Source organism: Drosophila yakuba, chromosome 2L (genome assembly GCF_016746365.2).
Source record: "Drosophila yakuba strain Tai18E2 chromosome 2L, Prin_Dyak_Tai18E2_2.1, whole genome shotgun sequence".
In the NCBI taxonomy this organism is placed as follows: domain Eukaryota; kingdom Metazoa; phylum Arthropoda; class Insecta; order Diptera; family Drosophilidae; genus Drosophila; species Drosophila yakuba.
In genome coordinates, this window is record NC_052527.2 from 26,249,903 (window position 1) to 26,269,502 (window position 19,600).

A 19,600-nucleotide genomic window follows, 5' to 3' on the forward strand; every position below is an offset into this window, starting at 1 on the left:
TGAATATTCTTTATCATATTCAAAAGAGTTCGGGTCCCCCAAAGTCCCACCACGAATTTCCACGGCAAAAGGTACTTCCAACTCAGCGTAAAAAATGCGCGGCTTAGTGCAAATTCTGCTACAAGCGCAGTCGCTGCGAATTTTTCCTGTATTGGCGGCTTGTTTTTCAAAACCTGACTTTGTAATAATTTAAATGAATGTATTATGATTAATTATTCTTCAAAAATATTAAATGAAGTAAAATATTGTAGAATAAGATGAATTATTTGAAAAAAAAAAAGTTAAAAATAGATCCAAAAAATTGACTCAAATTGGTTCAAGTTATGATTTTTGTAACCCTAAAGTACCTAAGGCGCCACTGTGCGCCGCTTTGTTGGAACCTCAGCTCCTGGACATCATAATTGATCAACTCAGGAATGAAGAAGTTAGTAATAAAGTAATCATGGCTCAATAGTAATCACCATTGACTGTAACGATGCAAGTTATATCCGTTGCTCGTAGGAAAAAGAGTATATTAGATTCGTTGAAATGTATGCGACAGGCAGAAGGAACCGTCGATCATGCCATGTCCGTCTATCTGTCCGTATGAATGTCGAGATCTCTGGAACTATAGAAGCTAGAAAGTTCAGATTAAGCATACAGTTTCCAGAGACATAGACGCAGTTTATTGACCCACAATGCCATGCACACTCTAACGCGCACAAACCGCCAAAAACTGTCAATTGTCAATGTCTTATACGCACATCCACTAGCTGAGTACCGGGTAGCAGATAGTTGGGGAACTCGACAATAAATATTGTTTTATAACTTATATAATTACGAGTATGTTAAAATGTATAATTTTGATGATAGGACATTCTAAATTAATATATATTTAAAAAATGCTAGTATTTTTATAGAAACTGCGTGTAGGCAAAATAGGTTTCGGCTCGTACCCGAATATGCACGATTGAAAAATTATGATTATCGGCAAACTTCGGGTTTTTTATTTTCCTTGACATAAGCAAATTTCCTTGGCATATTCTCATTTTAAAGACTATTATTTTAAATTAGTTTTTTTATACACTATCAATATAAAATGCTAAAAAAACAGGTCAGTCAAACTACTAAAGACAGCAGTAATACCACCGTTTAATATATTATTATATATGTTTAATAAGAAAGGCCATGTTGATCCGCCATTTTTATTTCTTTCTTGATTTCCTTCACAGCGCAGCGGGTCGCAATGTAACATCTTTTCAATAGTTCTACTCGAACTGCCTTACTATATTCAACATCTTGTTGACATTGATCATACATTGCGCTACGCCCAGCAAGGACTTCGCTCCCCTTCCGTTCCGCGCTTTCATTTAGAAGCTCTCTCATTGAAAAAGTTTTACGAGTTTTTTTTTATTTATTATTAATGTAACGATACATGCAAATTTATATTTAATGGCACTAATTATTTTTCAGGTTTTCCGGAGGTTGTAATTGCACTCATTTTGAAGGATGTCTTATCAGCGCTTACCTATATTCACCATGAGCATTATATTCATGGATCTATAAGGGCTAAGTACATACTTTTAAGCCCCAAAAAAGCTGTTATATCAAATTTTAGTTACTGTCAAAGTTTTATTAGTCAAGGAGAAAAAAAAACATTCATATATGGATCAACGGTGGGAATAGAAAAAGCGTTGTATTGGACAGCTCCAGAAGTTTTATATCAAAACCTTTCTGGTTACACTGAAAAAATAGATATTTATTCCATCGGAATTACTTGTTGTGAACTGGCAAACGGTTTTCAACCCTTCAAAGACACAGAATTAACATACATGTATATTGAAAAAGTACGTGGAAGTCCGCACTTGCTACTGAATAAAAACAGCTTATTGGAAAATCAAGGTAATTTGTATCATATTGCTAATAGTCAAATACGGCAGGGATCTGAGAGCCTTTGCTTGGTGGAGCCTTAGATAGCGTAAAATATATTTTTGGTATATCGATAGAAATTGGCTAATGTTAGCTTGCAGGCATGGCATCGTTTAACTCGTGCATCTCAGAAAAATTATCCGCTCCTCTATTTCTTTTTCTTGCCGTTCTTTGTTTTTATCACAGTGGATAATATTCTGGTGAAGCGGTAGAAACTACAAGAATCGCCATTTTCGTTTTGCGTTGTGCCTGCTAACCGGACGCGGGTTTAAAACATTGAATGGTTCATTCCCATTTTTGAATAATGCGCCCTTAGGCAAAGCTCGTGCGCCTTATTTATGTTAGTCTGTGACGCTATTATTTAATGAACAGTTACCGCCAATATTGAGTGGAACTTGGGGGGCAGAACTTTGGCTATACGCACAATTCGTAGACCGGTACATGTATAGATTAAAGATGTGCCCAATATGTAATGAGCAACATTTAGTGAAAGGCGATGCTTATACTACTTTCCGAATTAATTATACAAAAAAATCGGATCTGTTTTCTATGCATGGAAGAATGGACGGTTCTGTAAGAGAGACAGGTGCTGCAATGTCTACGGATGGCAGACATGGCGTCACCACCTTCTGTTCGATGACCTTATACATACGGTAAGTCACTGAGGTGGTGAGCTTATAAATTTGCGGAAAAATATTAGTCTGTCAGAAAAACTTTAAGGCGAGTGCACGGCACCCGGTAAAGCTCTACAGTAACGCGAAACCGAGGATTCTGCTTGGATTAGACCACGAAATACCTACTCCTAAGTTTGAATCGGTGGTGCTTCGCCAAATTATATGGCAAATAAGTTTACAAAAACTAAAAAATATGTCGTCCCTTAGGATCGTCTTCTGCTCAAGATGGTCTGATAATAATTCAAAATAAAGAAATTTTGGAGCGCAGCCGGCTCCACCAATCGCATATGGTGATGATCTATTGACCCGGCAAAGCGACAAAAGATATCGGACCGTATCAATATTTCAATTTTAAACGCCGAACTGAACTAAACCAAAAATTAAATGGGTTCACCACAGCCATGCTTTAAATCGATAATCGTATAAAGGTACGATGCAACCCTTGCAAACTCCGTGTTAGTCCTTCGTATTAAATATTGTGCATATTGAGGTGGAGGTCGCAATAAAGTGATTTATTTAATTCAGTTTCTAGGCAATATATAATTTCTGTTTGAATTTGCTCAAAATCGGAAGACTATATTATGTAGGAGCCTTAGAAACATTTTGGAAAGAAATTTTTGTTAATGAAATATTTTTTATTCGCAAGTTCTTTTTATAATAATTACATTTTTGGTATATCAGCATACATTCTCGTTTTATTTTGCATTCATAATTGGATTTTTTATTTCGTGAATGGACAACCCTAGGGTTGCAATCTTTCAAGTGGAAGCTCTATCGTAGAGCTCGACATACTTAAGGGTATTACTCAGAAAGTTCTCAGAACGTTTTGGCATACGATCCATATTTGTATGGTTTACAGTTACTTAAAAGTTTCATCTCTCACAAAAAATTTAATTGAATCCTAAACATGTTCGTGCAATTATTTTATACAATTTTCGACGCGGATTAACTCAACGACAACGCATCTATGCAACTTCAATTAATTTTTTTGCGATGAAGCTCTATCGAAGACCAGTGCAAATCGGTGGTTTGGTGAATTCAACCGAACTCGTAGTTCACTCCAAGACAATTTGTCAATCGCTCAAAAGAATGCTCGTGTCGGTTGGTCGAAAGAAATGCTCCAACAATGTGAAAGGGATAAATCGTGGTTTAACGCTTATGAGCCCTAAAGAAAACAGCATTATACTATATTGGTGTTTCGAGATGAGCCATATCCAACAAAAAATGCTCGCGCACGACGCACTTCGAAGCGTCATTTGAAAAAACGACATGTCGCAATCTTACCACTAGAACAACGCAGAACAGTTAATTCTGAGTAGTACACAACCATTGGTTTGGCAGTTGTTTTCCAAGAAATCAGGAAAACCAAGTGACAAAGCCAGATCGCTCTTCATCACGTCAATGCGAATCCTACACATCGGCTTAAATATCTGCATTTTTAAGCACTCAAAACATCAAATTAATGAGACATCCGCCGTATAGGCCTGACCGAATCGTCCTGTCACCGAATAATTTCGGTACGTAAAAATTAAAATGGAAGGTCAAGTTTCTTCGCACCTGAAGACGCGGTTGATGTGTTCAGAATGTATATTTTGGAGATGCAGCGATCAGAAATGCTTCGACACTTGGTTAAAACACATGCAAAAGGTTATAAATTTTAATGGGTATTAAACACATAACTTGCAACACAATTTACGGCTACAATTTAAGACGCTACACTTTTTGTTTATTTATCAGCGTAGAATATAACTACCCTCTATCTATCTATTATGCATATTAAGAGTTTAGTATAATCAACGGACTTTAACGATCTACAAGTTTTTGGAACAGCTTGGCTTATATGGTCGCGCCTAGTGAGAGTTTAGTTGAATGTACTGCCAAGATTAATTGATTTATCGACATAGTTTGGAGTTTATGTAATGGGCTTTACATTACTAACCATAGTTTGTAAAAAGATCCTTGTTACATATTTATTTGCCCTAGTAAATGATTTTTAGTACGCCCTACAATTACATTTTGCAACAGTTCGAGTATAACTTGTCGTTAGTTGTTGAGTTATAGCATTTTGAGTAAAACTACTTTTGTTATTAAGAAAAAAATGGATGAAAAAAATGTAGCGTGTTGGTAAAATACTGTTTTTTGAACTGAAATAATACAGTTGTCCAAAACGTGGCTTGATAATAAGTTTCCGGATACAGCCCAAGGAAAATCATCAAATCAATGCTAAGTTTAGTAGTAGTAATATAAGCGCCAACGACGATGAACGCAGCGCACGCCCAAAATAGGTTGTTACCGAAGAAAACATCAAAAGAAATCCGCAAAATTATATTGAATTACCATAAACTGAAATTGAATGATGAAACTGGGACTTTACAGATATCAACGGACCGTGTACATCGTATGATTCACGAATTTTTGGGTATGAGAAAGCTCTGTGCAAAGTGGGTGCCGCGCGATTTCACTTTTGATCAATAACAACGACGAGGAATAACTTTTATTGATTACCTTAAAAAAGGAGGAAAATCACAGTGACTATTACATAGGGTTATTAGACCGTTTGAAGCACGAAATCGCTAAGAAATCGCCACATTGAAGAAAAAGAAAGTGCTGTTTCAATAAGGCAATGCACCATGCCATGAAAATTAATGCAACAATTCATGAATAGCGTTTCGAATTGCTTCCGCATCAGCGCAGTCTCCAAATCTGGCCCCCAGCGACTATGCCCTGTTCTCGAATCTCAAAAGAATGCTCTTTGGGAAGAAATTTTCGTCTAATGAAGAGGTGATTACCGATACTGAGGTCTATTTTGAAGCAAAGGAGAAATCGTACTACGAAAATGGTATCGAAATATTTCCTTAAGGGAAACTATGTTGAATAAAAAAAGCAATTTTGCCAAAAAAAATATTTTTTACTATGCTAGGCCGGTGAATTTTTCAATTGACCTGTTACCTTAAAGAATCTTCACATTAAAAATGGTGCAGCTCGTTAATAAGAGGGCATTGGCGACAATGTAATGTTTGCTTGTTCGATGATTCGGATTATTCGTATCGATATCCCCCTATTCATCCGTGGCCATCAGTTTCTGACTCTGTATAGGTTGTTGCCGCTTGCCAAGGTAGCGCCTTCTTCAGCGATTTCCTCCATATGTTTCCCAGGTCAACGACGTGAAGACGCTCTTGATTCTCCATATATCGCCGTTCTGAAGCGGGACTATCGGTCCTTCGTACTTGTAGATGTGGGCGGCTTCCACTACGCAAATGAGAACGAAAAAAAAATGTGTTATTTGGAGGTCTTAATGTTTTTGGGTGTTTATGTGGTGCTCGTTTGTTACTTGTTAAGTTTCATATTCCATATTTATACCCGTTACTCGTAGAGTAATAGGGTATACTAGAGTCGTTGAAAAGTATGTACCAAGCAAAATGAAGCGTTTCCGACCATATAAAGTATATATGTTCTGGATCAGGATCAATAGCTGACTCGATCTGGCCATGTCCGTCTGTCTGTCCATATGAACGTCGAGATTTAAAAACTTGAAAGTTGAGATTTAGCAAGCAGACTCCAGAGGCATAGACGCAGCGCAAGTTTTCTGACCCATGCTGCCACGGCCACAAACCGCCCAAAACTGCCACGCCGACACGTTTGAAAATTGTTTGGTTTTTTTTTTTTTTGTTAGTCTTGTAAATTTCTATAGATTTGCTAAAAACAACTTTGCCACGCCCACCCTAGTTCCCAAAAACCATCCAAAGCTACCACGCGCACACTTTTTAGAAATGTTTTAGCCTTGCAAATTTCTTTTGATTTGCCGAAAATTTATTTGCCACGCCCATACTAAGGCCCACAAAACCGCCAAAACCGGTCCGTGTTGAAATTTCTCCTTCGAAGTTCCACTTTCGCACTTGCGCTAGTGAAATGTATCGCCTATTTTCTTTTAAAACGGTGAGAAGGGTGAGCCCTGATTTCTTGCTTCACTTCCTTAACATTTTTCAGGACTTTGTTTTAATTGTTAACGTGTTGTTCTCCAAGTACTCTTCGGTCCCGAACCGCGCCTTCTCCTCGGGTTTAATCTGCCAATAGCTATGTGAACTTTCTCGCCTGGATCGTAGGTGTCAGGTTCATGCCTTTCTTTATTAAAATTGTAATTTAACAGAAGTATTATATCGGTCTACTTGAATTTGGACTATTACAGCATCCTTGAAGGTTGTTAAGTCGTATTTTAAACACCTGTAGATTTCCAAAAAGGTGGAGTGAAACTTTTCGACTTGGCCATTCACTTCGAGTTTCTGGGTTGAAGTGTGGTATAATTATATTTCTAGCGTTCGCAAGTAGTTCAGGAGTGTTGTGCACCAAACATTCTAATAGCCTCCTCCCGATCCCGGATTATAGGATCCCGGATCATTGGTTGCCTGTCGTGCAATTGAAATGGGCATGGAAATCGGGAAGCACCCGGAGATAGGTAAGGTTGGGAAGAAAGAGGGAACGTAATTGCAATAGGATTAGTTCCCACCCTAGAGACAACATTCTGCAATTCAATGCAACAGGAGTATGTCTCCGGAAAAATTGTTGGATTGCAAATCATTTAACACTTGGACAATCCCCATTGACACCGCGGATAAAGACATCCAAAGCACTATCTCTGTAAGTTTTAATCAACGCGTGCACGACCTCCCCGGCTTGACTTCCATTCCTTAAATTCCTTAAAATCAGCGAAAGGTGGTTATCTACCTCTATGGATCCAAAGTCCTCTTCCGGGGTAACTACCCTATCGCTAACCTTGCTAACATCGTCTCTGATACTAGCCACCTGAGCGGTCCATATCTAGAAGTGGTATTGAGTTGGGTAAGGGTTTTTTTAATTTCCTCCATGTCTAGTTTAAATATTAAATATCTTAATCACCTACAAAAATTGGAAACAACAGCAGTAACGGAGTGTTTTTGTAAAGTGGTAATAATTGTTATCATAAAAGATCAAGAGCTATCCCCTTTAAATTGGAATTGAAAAAGATACGTTTCAATCACCCGTGTTGGTACTTGGTGCGTTATGTTTTGTCGTGGTTATCTTCATTGTTTCAGTGTAATTTAAGGGTTCATCGCCAAGTAGGTGGTACTCCTTACAATATGTGCATTCTAGCGGGATAGAAGAAAATCATTTGTTTTATTATTCAGGAAAGGTGAATTCAAGACACTGTATTTTTTTGTCGTACGTTTTGCGGCCGGCGTTTAATGTTTTTTGGGCCAAAATTTGTTTGCAAGACCATAACGAAGCCCATCATGTTGTACCACATTTTGTATTGATTGCCTTCTTGGATTGCCTTGAGGGAAATCGTGCACTGGTTACGGTGGCCTGTAGGTGTCCGTTTTGGGATTGCCTACGGGTTTTTACACAATCCAACAAACGTGGGCCTACTTTCGTTGTCTCAACTGTTCGGGCGCCAGTTAAGTCAGTTGATAATACTATCTGGAATAACTCCCTGCATTCTTTAAGTTTCGATCGTATCAAAAATAAACGCTTTGACTTGCTTGAATTCTTAGTTAGTTTTATTTTCTATAATTAAATACAATTTTAGAATTGAATATTGACTCCGCTCAGCTGCCGAAACTCGACTGCCGACCCAACGCTTAGCCGAATCCCACGTTGTCACTTCGCTGCAGTCACACCCGCAGCGTATGCTTATTCGCCAGCACACCGCTTTTTATTATTTTGGTCCAAAAATTCTGTGTATTGTTGCCCTTCTCTTTTCGTCGGAATTTGCTCGTACCTCGACTTCAGATCTATCGTCTTTATGAACTTTTCTTCCCTTATTTGGTTCAAGGTAAAGCGCACTCTTGGTACAGATTTTTCAATCAGTAGTCTAAGCAGCCCCAGTTTATATATCTTCTCGTTGATTATTGCTTGTTGATTTGAATTCCAGCTTTTATTTTGATTTTTATACTTTTTTTGTTTTGATTAACCTAAATATAACTAAATATCGGATATTCGAATTTCATGACTTTTTTCACACATCGTTTACTGCATTGCAATCTCAAAACCCTAATGAAGTTGACTTTCGAGTGCCTTAAAATCGTATCCAATAAGTACATTTTATATATTTTGTTTTCTACATACCATGAGGTTTTCCCAAAACGGTGAAGCTACATTTTTTTATTTCGAGAAAAACACTATTTATACCCGTTACTCGTAGAGTAAAAGGGTATACTAGATTCGTTGAAAAGTATGTAACAGGCAGAAGGAAGCGTTTCCGACCATATAAAGTATATATATTCTTGATCAGGATCAATAGCCGAGTCGATCTGGCCATGTCCGTCCGTCTGTCCGTCCGTATGAACGTCGAGATCTCAGGAACTACTAAAGCTAGAAAGTTGAGATTAAGTTGCCACGCCCATTCTAACGCCCTCAAACCGCCCAAAACTGCCACGCCCACACTTTTGAAAAATGTTTTGAAATTTTTTCACTTTTTTATTAGTCTTGTAATTTTCTATCGAATTGCCAAAAAAACTTTTTGCCACGCCCACTCTAACGCCCTCAAACCGCCCAAAGCTGATACGCCCACACTTTTGAAAAATGGTTTGATATTTTTTCATTTTTATATTGGTCTTGTAAATTTCTATCGATTTGCCAAGAAACGTTCTGCCACGCCCACTATAACGCCTACAAACCGCCAAAAACTGTGTTTAAGACTCTCCTTTTCCCTTCCACTAGCTGAGTAACGGGTATCAGATAGTCGGGGAACTCGACTATAGCGTTCTCTCTTGTTTTCGCCTACACTTTTGCCGCTGTTTCTCTTAATTTCTCGTATTTCTCGTTATTTTAAAACAACTAGACTGCTGAGCACAGTGATAGCTGTCCCATTTTGATCAATTAAAAACCAGCATTAAATGTTCTTAGGTAATATTTTATTTTTTCATTATTTCTGTGGTGGCTTGTAATATACTTATATACTACCTGCCATAAAGTGAAGTCTTTTTGGAAAGATATATAGCATTAAAATTTGGACGAACAAATGGGCAAGGGTATATCGACACTGCGTGCCATTGAGTATCAATATTTAATATAAAGTATCAAAAATGGTATCATTAGATCGAAAATTTCTTCTTCACTGCGTTACAAGCTTCTGACCAAAATCAATATTTTCTATGTAAGGGTATAAAAATGGGGTTTTTATTTTATAGCAAGGCACAGAAGCAACTGTGTCTCGGAACCTAGCTAAGTTAGTTCAACAAATACAATACTGTAGTAGTAGTAGTACTAGTAATTGTATATAAGTATAGTAGTATAAGCCCCATTGCAATATTAGAATGTAAGAACTAATTATAAGAGTCGCGAATGTAAATAGTATACACACACGTGCTGGATAAATGACGAGTCAGTCGTCGCTGAACTGTCACAGATCGCACACTAAAATACAATAACAATCCTTGTTTAGCTATTGAGCTTTTTCAATAGCTGTTGCGAATAATAAATAGCCGAAGAAAGTTTGTTTATTTTCCGATACTGTTTATTTTGCGAATTGTTTACGGCAGCCAGGGCCGACAAAGAGCTATATCGAATGTACAAGTTGAGTCTTTGCCGAAAAACAAAGAAGTGACAATTGGCGGGACAGACAGCCGAAATGCAGCGCCCAAGCTTAACGTAGGTAGATAACAAAGAAAACAAGGAATGAGCGCCGTACAGATAAATGCGTGCGAGAACAGCGGTTTGCACTATGGTCATCGCAACTGCTACCACTGACTACTTCGGCTTACAATATTACGAGTATGAGATTAGTCTACTACACAGTTTGGCCGGCTGCATGACCCAACATCCTCCCCCCATTGGAAGCTTGGCTTCCAACAGAGTCCTCAAGGGGAAAAATCATTTGGGGTAGATTCTCGTCCTTAACAAGAACGACGTTGTCGACGGCTACGCCAGGCTTAGGGGCGCGCCATTTGCTGAAGAAAGGAGATGCGCTACCAAGAGTCAAGCCGATTATAGTTTAGGCCCGTTATATCTGGCTCGTCAACCGAAGAAGGCGGACCACCATTGAGAAAATGCGCCGGAGTGAGGACTTCCAGATCGGCAGGGTTCTCTGAAATGGGAACTAAAGGTCTGGAGTTAATAACTGTCGAGATGTGGCACACCAGCGTCCTCAGCTCGTCGAAGTTCAGAACCGCCGTACCCACAGCGCGATAGAAATGATGTTTGGCCGTTTTCACCGCTGCTTCCCAAAGTCTACCGAAATGGGGCGACCGTATAGGGATGAACCGCCAGTCAATCGTCTCCGAAAGGCAAAAATTCTGAACGGAGCCTTGATGCTCGCTGCTGAGAAATAACCTTTGAAGTTCCAGAAGTTCATTTTTGGCGCCGACAAAGTTGGTGGCGATGTCTGACCAAATTTGCTTCGGCTTCCGCCGGGTGCATATGAACCTCTTGAGTCCGCACAGAAACGCAACTGTCGAGAGATCCTTGATCAGCTCCAGGTGCACTGCCTTGGTTGCAAAGCATATAAGTACGCAGACGTAGCATTTAACCGCGGGCTTGTTGCGAGTATCCGACTTGTGAAAGAAGGGTCCACAGAAGTCTATACCAGCAACCTCAAAAGCGTGAGATCCTTTCAAGCGCTCCTTGGGAAGGTCCGCCATTATGTGCTCTATCAGCCGCGGCTTAATCCGCAAACATCTGATGCATCTGTTCACGGCCTTGGTAACCATCTTGGATGGTCTCAATGGCGACTGAAAGGCAGAGAACGAAGACAATAGCTGGTCGGAGACGGGATCCCAAGCGAGATCTAAAGTTGTGGTGAAATCGCTACCATCTTCAAACTTCATGAATGACTCCTTGTCCTCGGCGGGCATACCCTCCAGCACAAGCGGAATGTTAGAGCACCATTTCCTTAGCTTGAGCTTGCCCTTTGCAAGAATGCCAGCCGTCTGCTGCATTATGCTGATAGCATCCTTTACCGTGCCGGAGCCGGAGATAAGATCATCCACGTAAAAATCACGCCAAAGGATTTCTGATCCAATGGGAAACGATGCCTGCTCATCGATTGACAACTGCTGTCAACTGTGTCGAGTTTGTATACTTGAAGGTCGATCGATGGAGTCCCTCCATACAATGCACTGCAAATAGCTATTTTCTTGCGAGACCCTTACACGGCAACTGGGTGTGAGCGAAATCGAATTAGGATGTAAAATAGCTTGGACTGGATGACCAGGCCAGCCATTAACACATCGTTAAGCGAATAACCAGTGGAAGTGGCAGCTGATCCGTCAAAGACAACGCGAAACTTGGTGGTAGTGCTATCCTCCTTCATGACGCAGTGATGTGGTAAAAAATATCGGCACGAGCTGACCTCGGAGGCAGGCACAGGCGACATATGTCCCAGATCACGATATTCCTTCATGAACGCCGCATATTTAACCCTCAAGCGAGGGTGCTTTGTAAGCTTCCTTTCCAGCGACAAGAATCTCCGCAAAGCCTGAGGATAGGAATCTCCTAAAGAGTCCAAATGGAGTTTTAGCGGCAACCGTACCGAGTAATCGCCAGCTGGCAGTCGGGTGTAATTTTTAACAAAGTGGGCGTCGCAATCTAGCTCCTCCTTAGTGGCTTGAACTATTGGGCCGGGACAATTTTCTACCTCCCAAAAGCGCTGCAGAAGTGAATCAAGTTCAACATCAATGTTGTTTTCCTTGCTGGCTGAAGAAGGAACGCGTTAGCCTATTAAGGCGCTACCGCAAGGGCGCGCGCAGCCTCCAGACACAACCCAGCCCAGACGAGTTTTTTGAAGCAGTGGCAGTCCTGGCAACAACTTTATCTGACCTACGCACAGCAGCTCATATAAGAGGCTAGCTCCTATTAACAGGTCAACACGCTGAGCTTTATGAAGTTCTGGGTCGGCGAGCTGCAGGTTATCTGGAATCTTCCAGTCCCCAATGTCCACATTAAAACTTGGCTGGCGATCCGTGATATTGGGAGCGATAACTGCTGTTATGCTCGTTGAGAAATCCCAAGTGGCAGACCGCATCGCAATTCCTACCGAGAATCCATCAGTCCCCCATTCCAGTGACGGAGCCGGACGACCTCGACCTCTTAAGTTGCAGTTGATTTGCAAACCGAGAGGTGACCAAGTGCAGTTGAGAGCCAGAATCTAACAAGGCCCTTCAGGGAACGAACAGTCCCGACCGATTCTGCACTATAACGGTTGCAGTGGCTAGGAGCACAAGGTCACTACCGAGATCCTGGGCAATTAGAGTAGAAGAAGTCGAAAGCGGGGCAGAAGGCTCAGCGTGGGAGCTTGAAAACACCGGAACATGTGGCTGCGAGGAAAGCGGAAGCTGATGACCTGCCTTTAGGCAATTTAGGCAAATTGCTAGTCTCTTTGCCTCGCGCAGACGATCTACTGGCGCTAAGTCTCTAAATTGCGGGCAATAATATATATAATAATAATATATATAAGAGAATTTTGGGTGGTAGCAACTAGCTAGCACCTGAACGCCTGGGGCATAGGTTGCCATGGCGCAATCCACGGCCTCCAAAGTCCTACATCGCTGCTCCAGGAATGCAGCCATCGATTCCCACGACGCAATAAGGTTGGCAAAGACCGGATCCTCCAAGCGCTCCTCCCACTTAGCTTGGCTCGCCGCATCCAGCTTTTGCAGCAGCACTTGCACTATGATGCAGCCAGCGATTTGCTCAGTGGTGCAATTCCCGAAGCGATACCAATGAACCATTCCGAACTACCTTTAGAGCCAGATGTTCGATGATGTGCGCCTGAAACACGAGTCGGATAGTTTCCAGCGCTGAATCCCTCAAACATGACCGCAGATGTTGAAATTTCTCAATGTTGGAGAGGTCCGGATGGTTGTCGATTATGCTCGTGAACACGGCAGCTGCACAGGCGGCAACGGCATCGGCCGCGGCTGATCTCTCGCTCATTTCACTGCCAGTTTCGTCCAGTTCTGTATGCAGAACATTGAAGGCACTTTGCAGCTCATCAATCTGCTCCAGCCTCACCGTAAGAGTGGGTTCGTCGTATCCGCTTAGCGTCTCATTAGACAGCGACGTTTGTAGCCTCTGCAACCTGCTGAACAGCGCATTGGCTTAGCGCTTTAAAAAGGTCACCCTGTTTCGGTTCAGCGGGAAGATGAGCACAAAATAAATGCCGAAAATGCAAGCGGAGTCAATGCACGTAACGATATATGTAGCAATGTATGTATGTATATATGTAATGCTAGCTCGCTTAAACACAGCCACTATCACCGAAATCACCACTCACTTGTCCAACCGATTGCGATTTAATGTATTTATATTTATTTATAAACGGGATAAGTGCATTCATTAATGCATGCAAATTAACACGAATCACGTCGGGGTCACCAATGTTTAGCTATTGAGCTTTTTCAATAGCTGTTGCGAATAATAAATAGCGAAAGAAAGTTTGTTTATTTTCCGATACTGTTTATTTTGCGAATTGTTTACGGCAGCTAGGGCCGACAAAGAGCTATATCGAATGCACAAGTTGAGTCTTTGCCGAAAAACGAAGAAGTGACAATTGGCGGGACAGACAGCCGAAATGCAGCGCGCAAGCTTAACGTAGGTGGATAACAAAGAGAACAAGGAATGAGCGCCGTACAGATAAATGCGTGCGGGAACAGCGGTTTGCTCTATGGGCATCGCAACTGCTACCACTGACTACTTCGACTTACAATATTACGAGTATGAGATTAGTCTACTGAACAGTTTTGGCAGCTGCATGACCCAACAATCCTTATAGATATGAGCCTCTGCAACAAAAAAAAAAAAACTAAACGAAGTTTCCAACTCCCTAATGAATATTTTAAGTTGTTCCATTGTCCATTGTCATATAGTTAAAACTAATTTTTATACTCGTTACCTTTAGTTTAAAAGCGTAAACTAGACTCGTTGATTAGTATGCCGCAGGCTGTAAAAAAACGGTCCACACCGTATAAAATGTATATATTCCAGATCAGGATCGGAGCACTAGCCTAGTCTTGGAACGATGCATAAAATATTTAAAAAAATTAGGAGAACCAGGCATGCTCTTGTTATCGGATTCGTAAGAATTTTATAATTTTGATTAGTTGCCACTTAGTTATTTTATAAAACACTTATTTCTGACCATTCCTCAGATGTGACAAACAAAAGTGGCCATCGGCATCAATAAATATAAAAGTCATTTCTTCGCGTTGCTTGATTTTGACAAAAAAAATATAACAGGTGTTTGAGCAGCAAGAAGCAATGAGAAATGAGATAGCAAAACGAGAGCAAAAATCGAATTCGACAAAAAATTACGATTACCAGAGTCGCTTGTACTTATGCAGATTCTTGTAACGCCTTTGCGGTGTCAGCGATCTGTTACACATTTAAAAAATGTTTTTTTTTTTATTTTAATGTAAGTCCCGCCGTATTGTATTGATATGCCAAAAAAAAATTGGCCCACGTCCACAAAACTGTCACACCCCTTAATTTCTAAACATGTTCTTATATTTTTTTATTTTATTATTTATTTTGCCCATTTGCACTTAGCTCTTCAGTACTGTCCAATTAAATCTTCTATTAATTTTAGGATCTCTATCAACGGATTACACAATTAAACGAATTGCTCGTGATGTAATTGTAAACAAATCATTTTCGGAAGACTTTCATCAATTCGTTGAAATCTGCTTGAATAAAAATCCTTTGTCTCGATGGTCTGCGTCAAAATTAATGACACACTCGTTTCTTAAGCAATGCCGGAATACCAGTCTTTTACACCAATTAAAAGGCGAAGATATATTAAATATTAAAACAAAAGAACGTACGTATGCTGACAATATATATTTATGAATTAAATATGGTTTACATTGTTTTATATGAAATTTTTTAACTGTGCGGTTATTCTTTTTATATTCTTTTATAATCAGTCATGCTCCGGTCATCGAATTCGTACGATTTTTACGATTTCGATTTGAAATCTAGCCGAAATGAAAATTAAATGCCTTTTTTATATCAAATCAGATCTTATTTACTGAGGGAAAAAATATTTTACTCAGTGGTCAATTGATGTTAATTCCACATCACCAAAAGATCTTTCTGCCACTTAGTTATTTTATGAACAATTTATTTCTGACCCCACCATATATTTGACAAACAAAATGTTGCCGTCGGCAACAACAATTTTCGATTTGGCAAGGGGTCGATAAGTACTTCGCTAAAAGCTATCGCGAAGGTTGCCATATACCATTGGTAAAGCGAAACAGGCAGATAAAAATATTTATAAAATATTAAGAATTTATTAATTAATTAAAAAAAGACCCAAAGGTGCAGTTTGTAAATAATGTTATTTAATTTAATTACTTAAATGGTCAAAGTGCAGTAGGGAGTAATTGCGAATAGCGGAATTTAAACTGTGAAAAAGGTGGCAACTATAGATTTTCTCAATCCAGAGCATGCCTGAATTTATAATAGTTTATTTTGTCGACAGTTTATTTTAAACTGTCCTTTGATGAACGTCCCTAAAAAGTTTGTTCGTTGGGCATGTAGCTGCTGAGATGCGTCAGACTTCTCGCTAGGGTGTTGGTGTGCGATGTAAGCTTGAGGTAGTATTTCCTCTTTATTTCGGCTATTGCATTTTTGACTGGAGGGATGTTCATGTCTCGTTGAATGTTTTCTTTTCGAACATACCGCTGGCCTCCGATGATAGTTCTGATGATCTTTGATTGAGTTCGTTTGACGATGTCCACATTGCTTTTGCAGGTATTTTCCCATAGCGGAAAGCCATAGGTCCAACTTGGTTTGAGTACAGAGTTTAAGAGTAGTAACTGTTGGTCCACACTAACGGGGAGTCCGCGTTAATCAGCCGGTGCAGGGTCTTGGCTTTGAGTGGGATTTTTTGACTTCAATGGGCTTGCACCAAGAGGGACTCCTATCGAGGTGTACTCCCAGGTATGTTACCTCTTGAGTTTTCGGTATCACTGTGTTTATCGAAAGTGAAGAGCAATCCTGCAATTTGAGAGCCACTTCTCAACGTCCACCATCAGCTGGTTGCGCTGATGCTTGGATCGGGCATCTGGAACGGCTAAGAATGGCGGTGTCGTCGGCAAAGGTGGATGTTATCAGACTTCTGCTTGTTGGTAGGTCAGCTGTGTATAAGAGCGCCTTGGTGGAGGACCCCTGCTGCAATTTGATGGTCATTGAATGTAGCAGTATTGCTTCACACTGCAAAATTTTTTTTCGTAGAGGTATGAATAGATGACTTACGGAAGTTACTGGGGCCGAGCCAGTTTTTCCTTTAGCCGGAATTTGCAAACTTTAGTCGGAATTTTATCAAAAGCTGGTTAATTAAAATTGAGTAAGTAGTAATATAAAAATTAGCGAACAGACTTTAATCATTCTAGCATTAATATTTTCAGATTTTTAATATTTTTTAGATTTTTAATATTTTTTAGATTTTTAAATTTGTTTTATTGAACTAACGATTTTAAAAACAAACAAGGGAGAACGCTTTAGTCTAGTTCCCCGACTATCTGATACCCGTTAGTCAGCTATTGGAAGTGCGAAGGAGAGTCTTCAACACTAAAAGTTTTTGGCGGGTTGTGGGCGTGGCAAAAATATTTTTGGCAATTCAATAGAAATTTACAAGACTAATTAGGAAATTTTATTTTTTTTTAACGTTAGACATGATATATACAATATTAAGTATAATAGTAGTTGTAGATGTATTTTGTTGCTAGTATCAGGACCGTCGACTCTATTTTTGATAGTTTAGATTTTATGTGCTAGATTACTTAATTCTACAAACAGATTAATATTTTCGGTTGTAGGGTTAGGAAGAGCTGATATGGGTGATGTCGTAATAAAAATTCGGGTTCTGATGCTATCAAGTTGTTCCCCAATTATGTGTTGAACTAAGAGAATACGGCTACAGTAACATAAAGGCGGGTTTGATCTTAATATTAGTGTTCATGTGTAAGGTGTGCCCTATTCGTTGACGAATGTATATTGACCATTTGGGTTTGGTTATTTTGGGAGGTATTGTTATGCCACCGGGATCGTTGTTGTATTGCTTATACCAATGAGTGAAAGGTGTCCAGCTGATACTTTTTAATTGTTTTATGTATTTACGAATTTTAGGTTTTTTACTTGAGTCTTATAATGCTGGTGTAACTAAAATAGTTGCCATAGCAGCATATTAGGCCGCTCCATCTGCATATTCGTTCCCCACAATACCCACGTGACTAGGTACCCAGAATCTGGTTATGTGTCGGTGTTTGTTGGTGAGCAAGCCTCGGATTTGAGAAATTATCTGGTTTTTGGAGTTGAGATTTTTGATGGCCATAATTGTTGACTGTGAAAATCACATGACGTTCCCTGACCGATTCCGCTATTTTGCAAGCATTTAAGATGGCAAGGACCTTGGCTGTGATTACCGTAGATTGTGTGGGCAGGATGCCACAACAAAGTGTGAAATTGTTTGAGTCAACTACTACAAAGGCAGCTATGTTGTCCCTTAAGGTCCCGCCTGTGAAAAGCCACTTTCTATCATGGTAGGCATGAGTTTGCATAAAGAATAGCTGGTAAAGAGTTTCTTTATTAGTATCAGTTTTGTTATGACTGTGCAAGGTTGTGTTAAAAAAAGAACTGTGAAGCAACCAAGGCAAATTGCTCGTATGATCGGTGGAGTACCGATGGAATTTATTTCGTTTGCAAAGGTTGCGACTTGACGGATTGTTCAATTGACTCTGTAGGTTCTTTTGGACTTAAGAGCGTTGATGTAAAGTTTGCAAAGGATCCTGGTTGGTGTGTGTTTTAGTTGAGGTAAAAAAAGTTAAGTTGTTTCCAGAAGCCTGTCAGGAATAGATGGAAGCTTTTGTGCTAATATAATGGAGTTCAATTTTTCGAAAGCGATTGGAAATAAGACTACGGATAGCGGTGATCCTTGGGGGATACCGTTATGGAGTTTAAAGGATAATTTGTGAATTATTATTTCCCTTTGGTTTATAATTCATTGCTTTTAAAGTAGTTATGATAGTTTATTGTCGACGGCCCACGCCGTTGCGTGAGTTTGTAAGCCCAGAATGACATGCTATGCAAGAATTTAAATTCCTTATTTTGAGTGCCCTACAACTTAGTGTTTTCAATGGGATTTGTGAAAGATTATACTCGATTTTACATTTTTTGACTGACTTTTTTTTTAAAGCTATGAAGTGATGGATGAGTCCGGCAATTTCGCTAACGTGAGCTGCGGGCTTTGATTGTAAGGGAAAAAGTTAGGCCAATTTAGAAAATTTATCAATGCAACTTATGTATATATATTTTTTTCCAGTGTAAAAACACCGATGTTTAATATCTTACTGGAGTAAATCGGTTTATTTGGGTGTCTATCGTACTTATGTACATAATTTATAGGTACGGCAAGAAGATAGTTGGTTACGAATAATATTGGACATCCAGGGCTTCTGTGAGCTCTGCAATGCTCTCTTTCTCAATTAATACGAATCTTAAAATTTTTGAGACTGCAGGCTTGAAAGAATTCAACAATGGATTTAAGTATTGTTTCAGAAAATGTAGTAGATTGGATATTTACATGTATAAGCTTATATATATGTCGAAAAAATGAGCATCCTAGAGGTCGCTATGTATGGTGGCTATGGAGTCAGATTCGGAAGCAGTAGCAGTATCGGAGCTCAGTTGTTTGACATATGTACGTTGCGACCCGTGAAAGTGAGTCGGCCACTACATTGCACTCTATTGGCTTGTAGATTATTACGCAATTTTACTCTTTAATGGGCTTCAATTTATTGAAATTTCTATTCCCAACGTTAAAGTCTGATGATCAGTGTAAATTTTGATAGATGTCGAACGATATAATCGGATATTGTCCAAAACCCACACTATAATTTTCTTCTCATTATTGGCGTAAGTCTTTTCTGTTCGATTTAACGAACAAGAAATTTACGCAACTAGTCGGTCCTTATGAGGAGAGCTCTAAAAATAAATTTGAATTTGTATTTGTTGCTCAGATTTTTAACTTAACTTAACAAAAA

General features: G+C 39.6%; 1 protein-coding gene across 4 annotated transcripts in view; it reads left to right on the forward strand.

Moving 5' to 3' along the window:
• LOC26534583 (putative serine/threonine-protein kinase STE20-like) overlaps positions 1-19,600 on the forward strand; it is a 48,858-nt gene that overhangs the window by 14,846 nt on the left and 14,412 nt on the right. For all 4 annotated transcript variants that reach the window (XM_039371703.1, XM_015199039.2, XM_039371705.2 and 1 more), the window contains exons 2-3: positions 1,453-1,881; positions 15,142-15,372. In XM_039371703.1, coding sequence (XP_039227637.1) covers positions 1,453-1,881; positions 15,142-15,372 — 660 coding nt within the window. The remainder of the gene's footprint in view (positions 1-1,452; positions 1,882-15,141; positions 15,373-19,600) is intronic.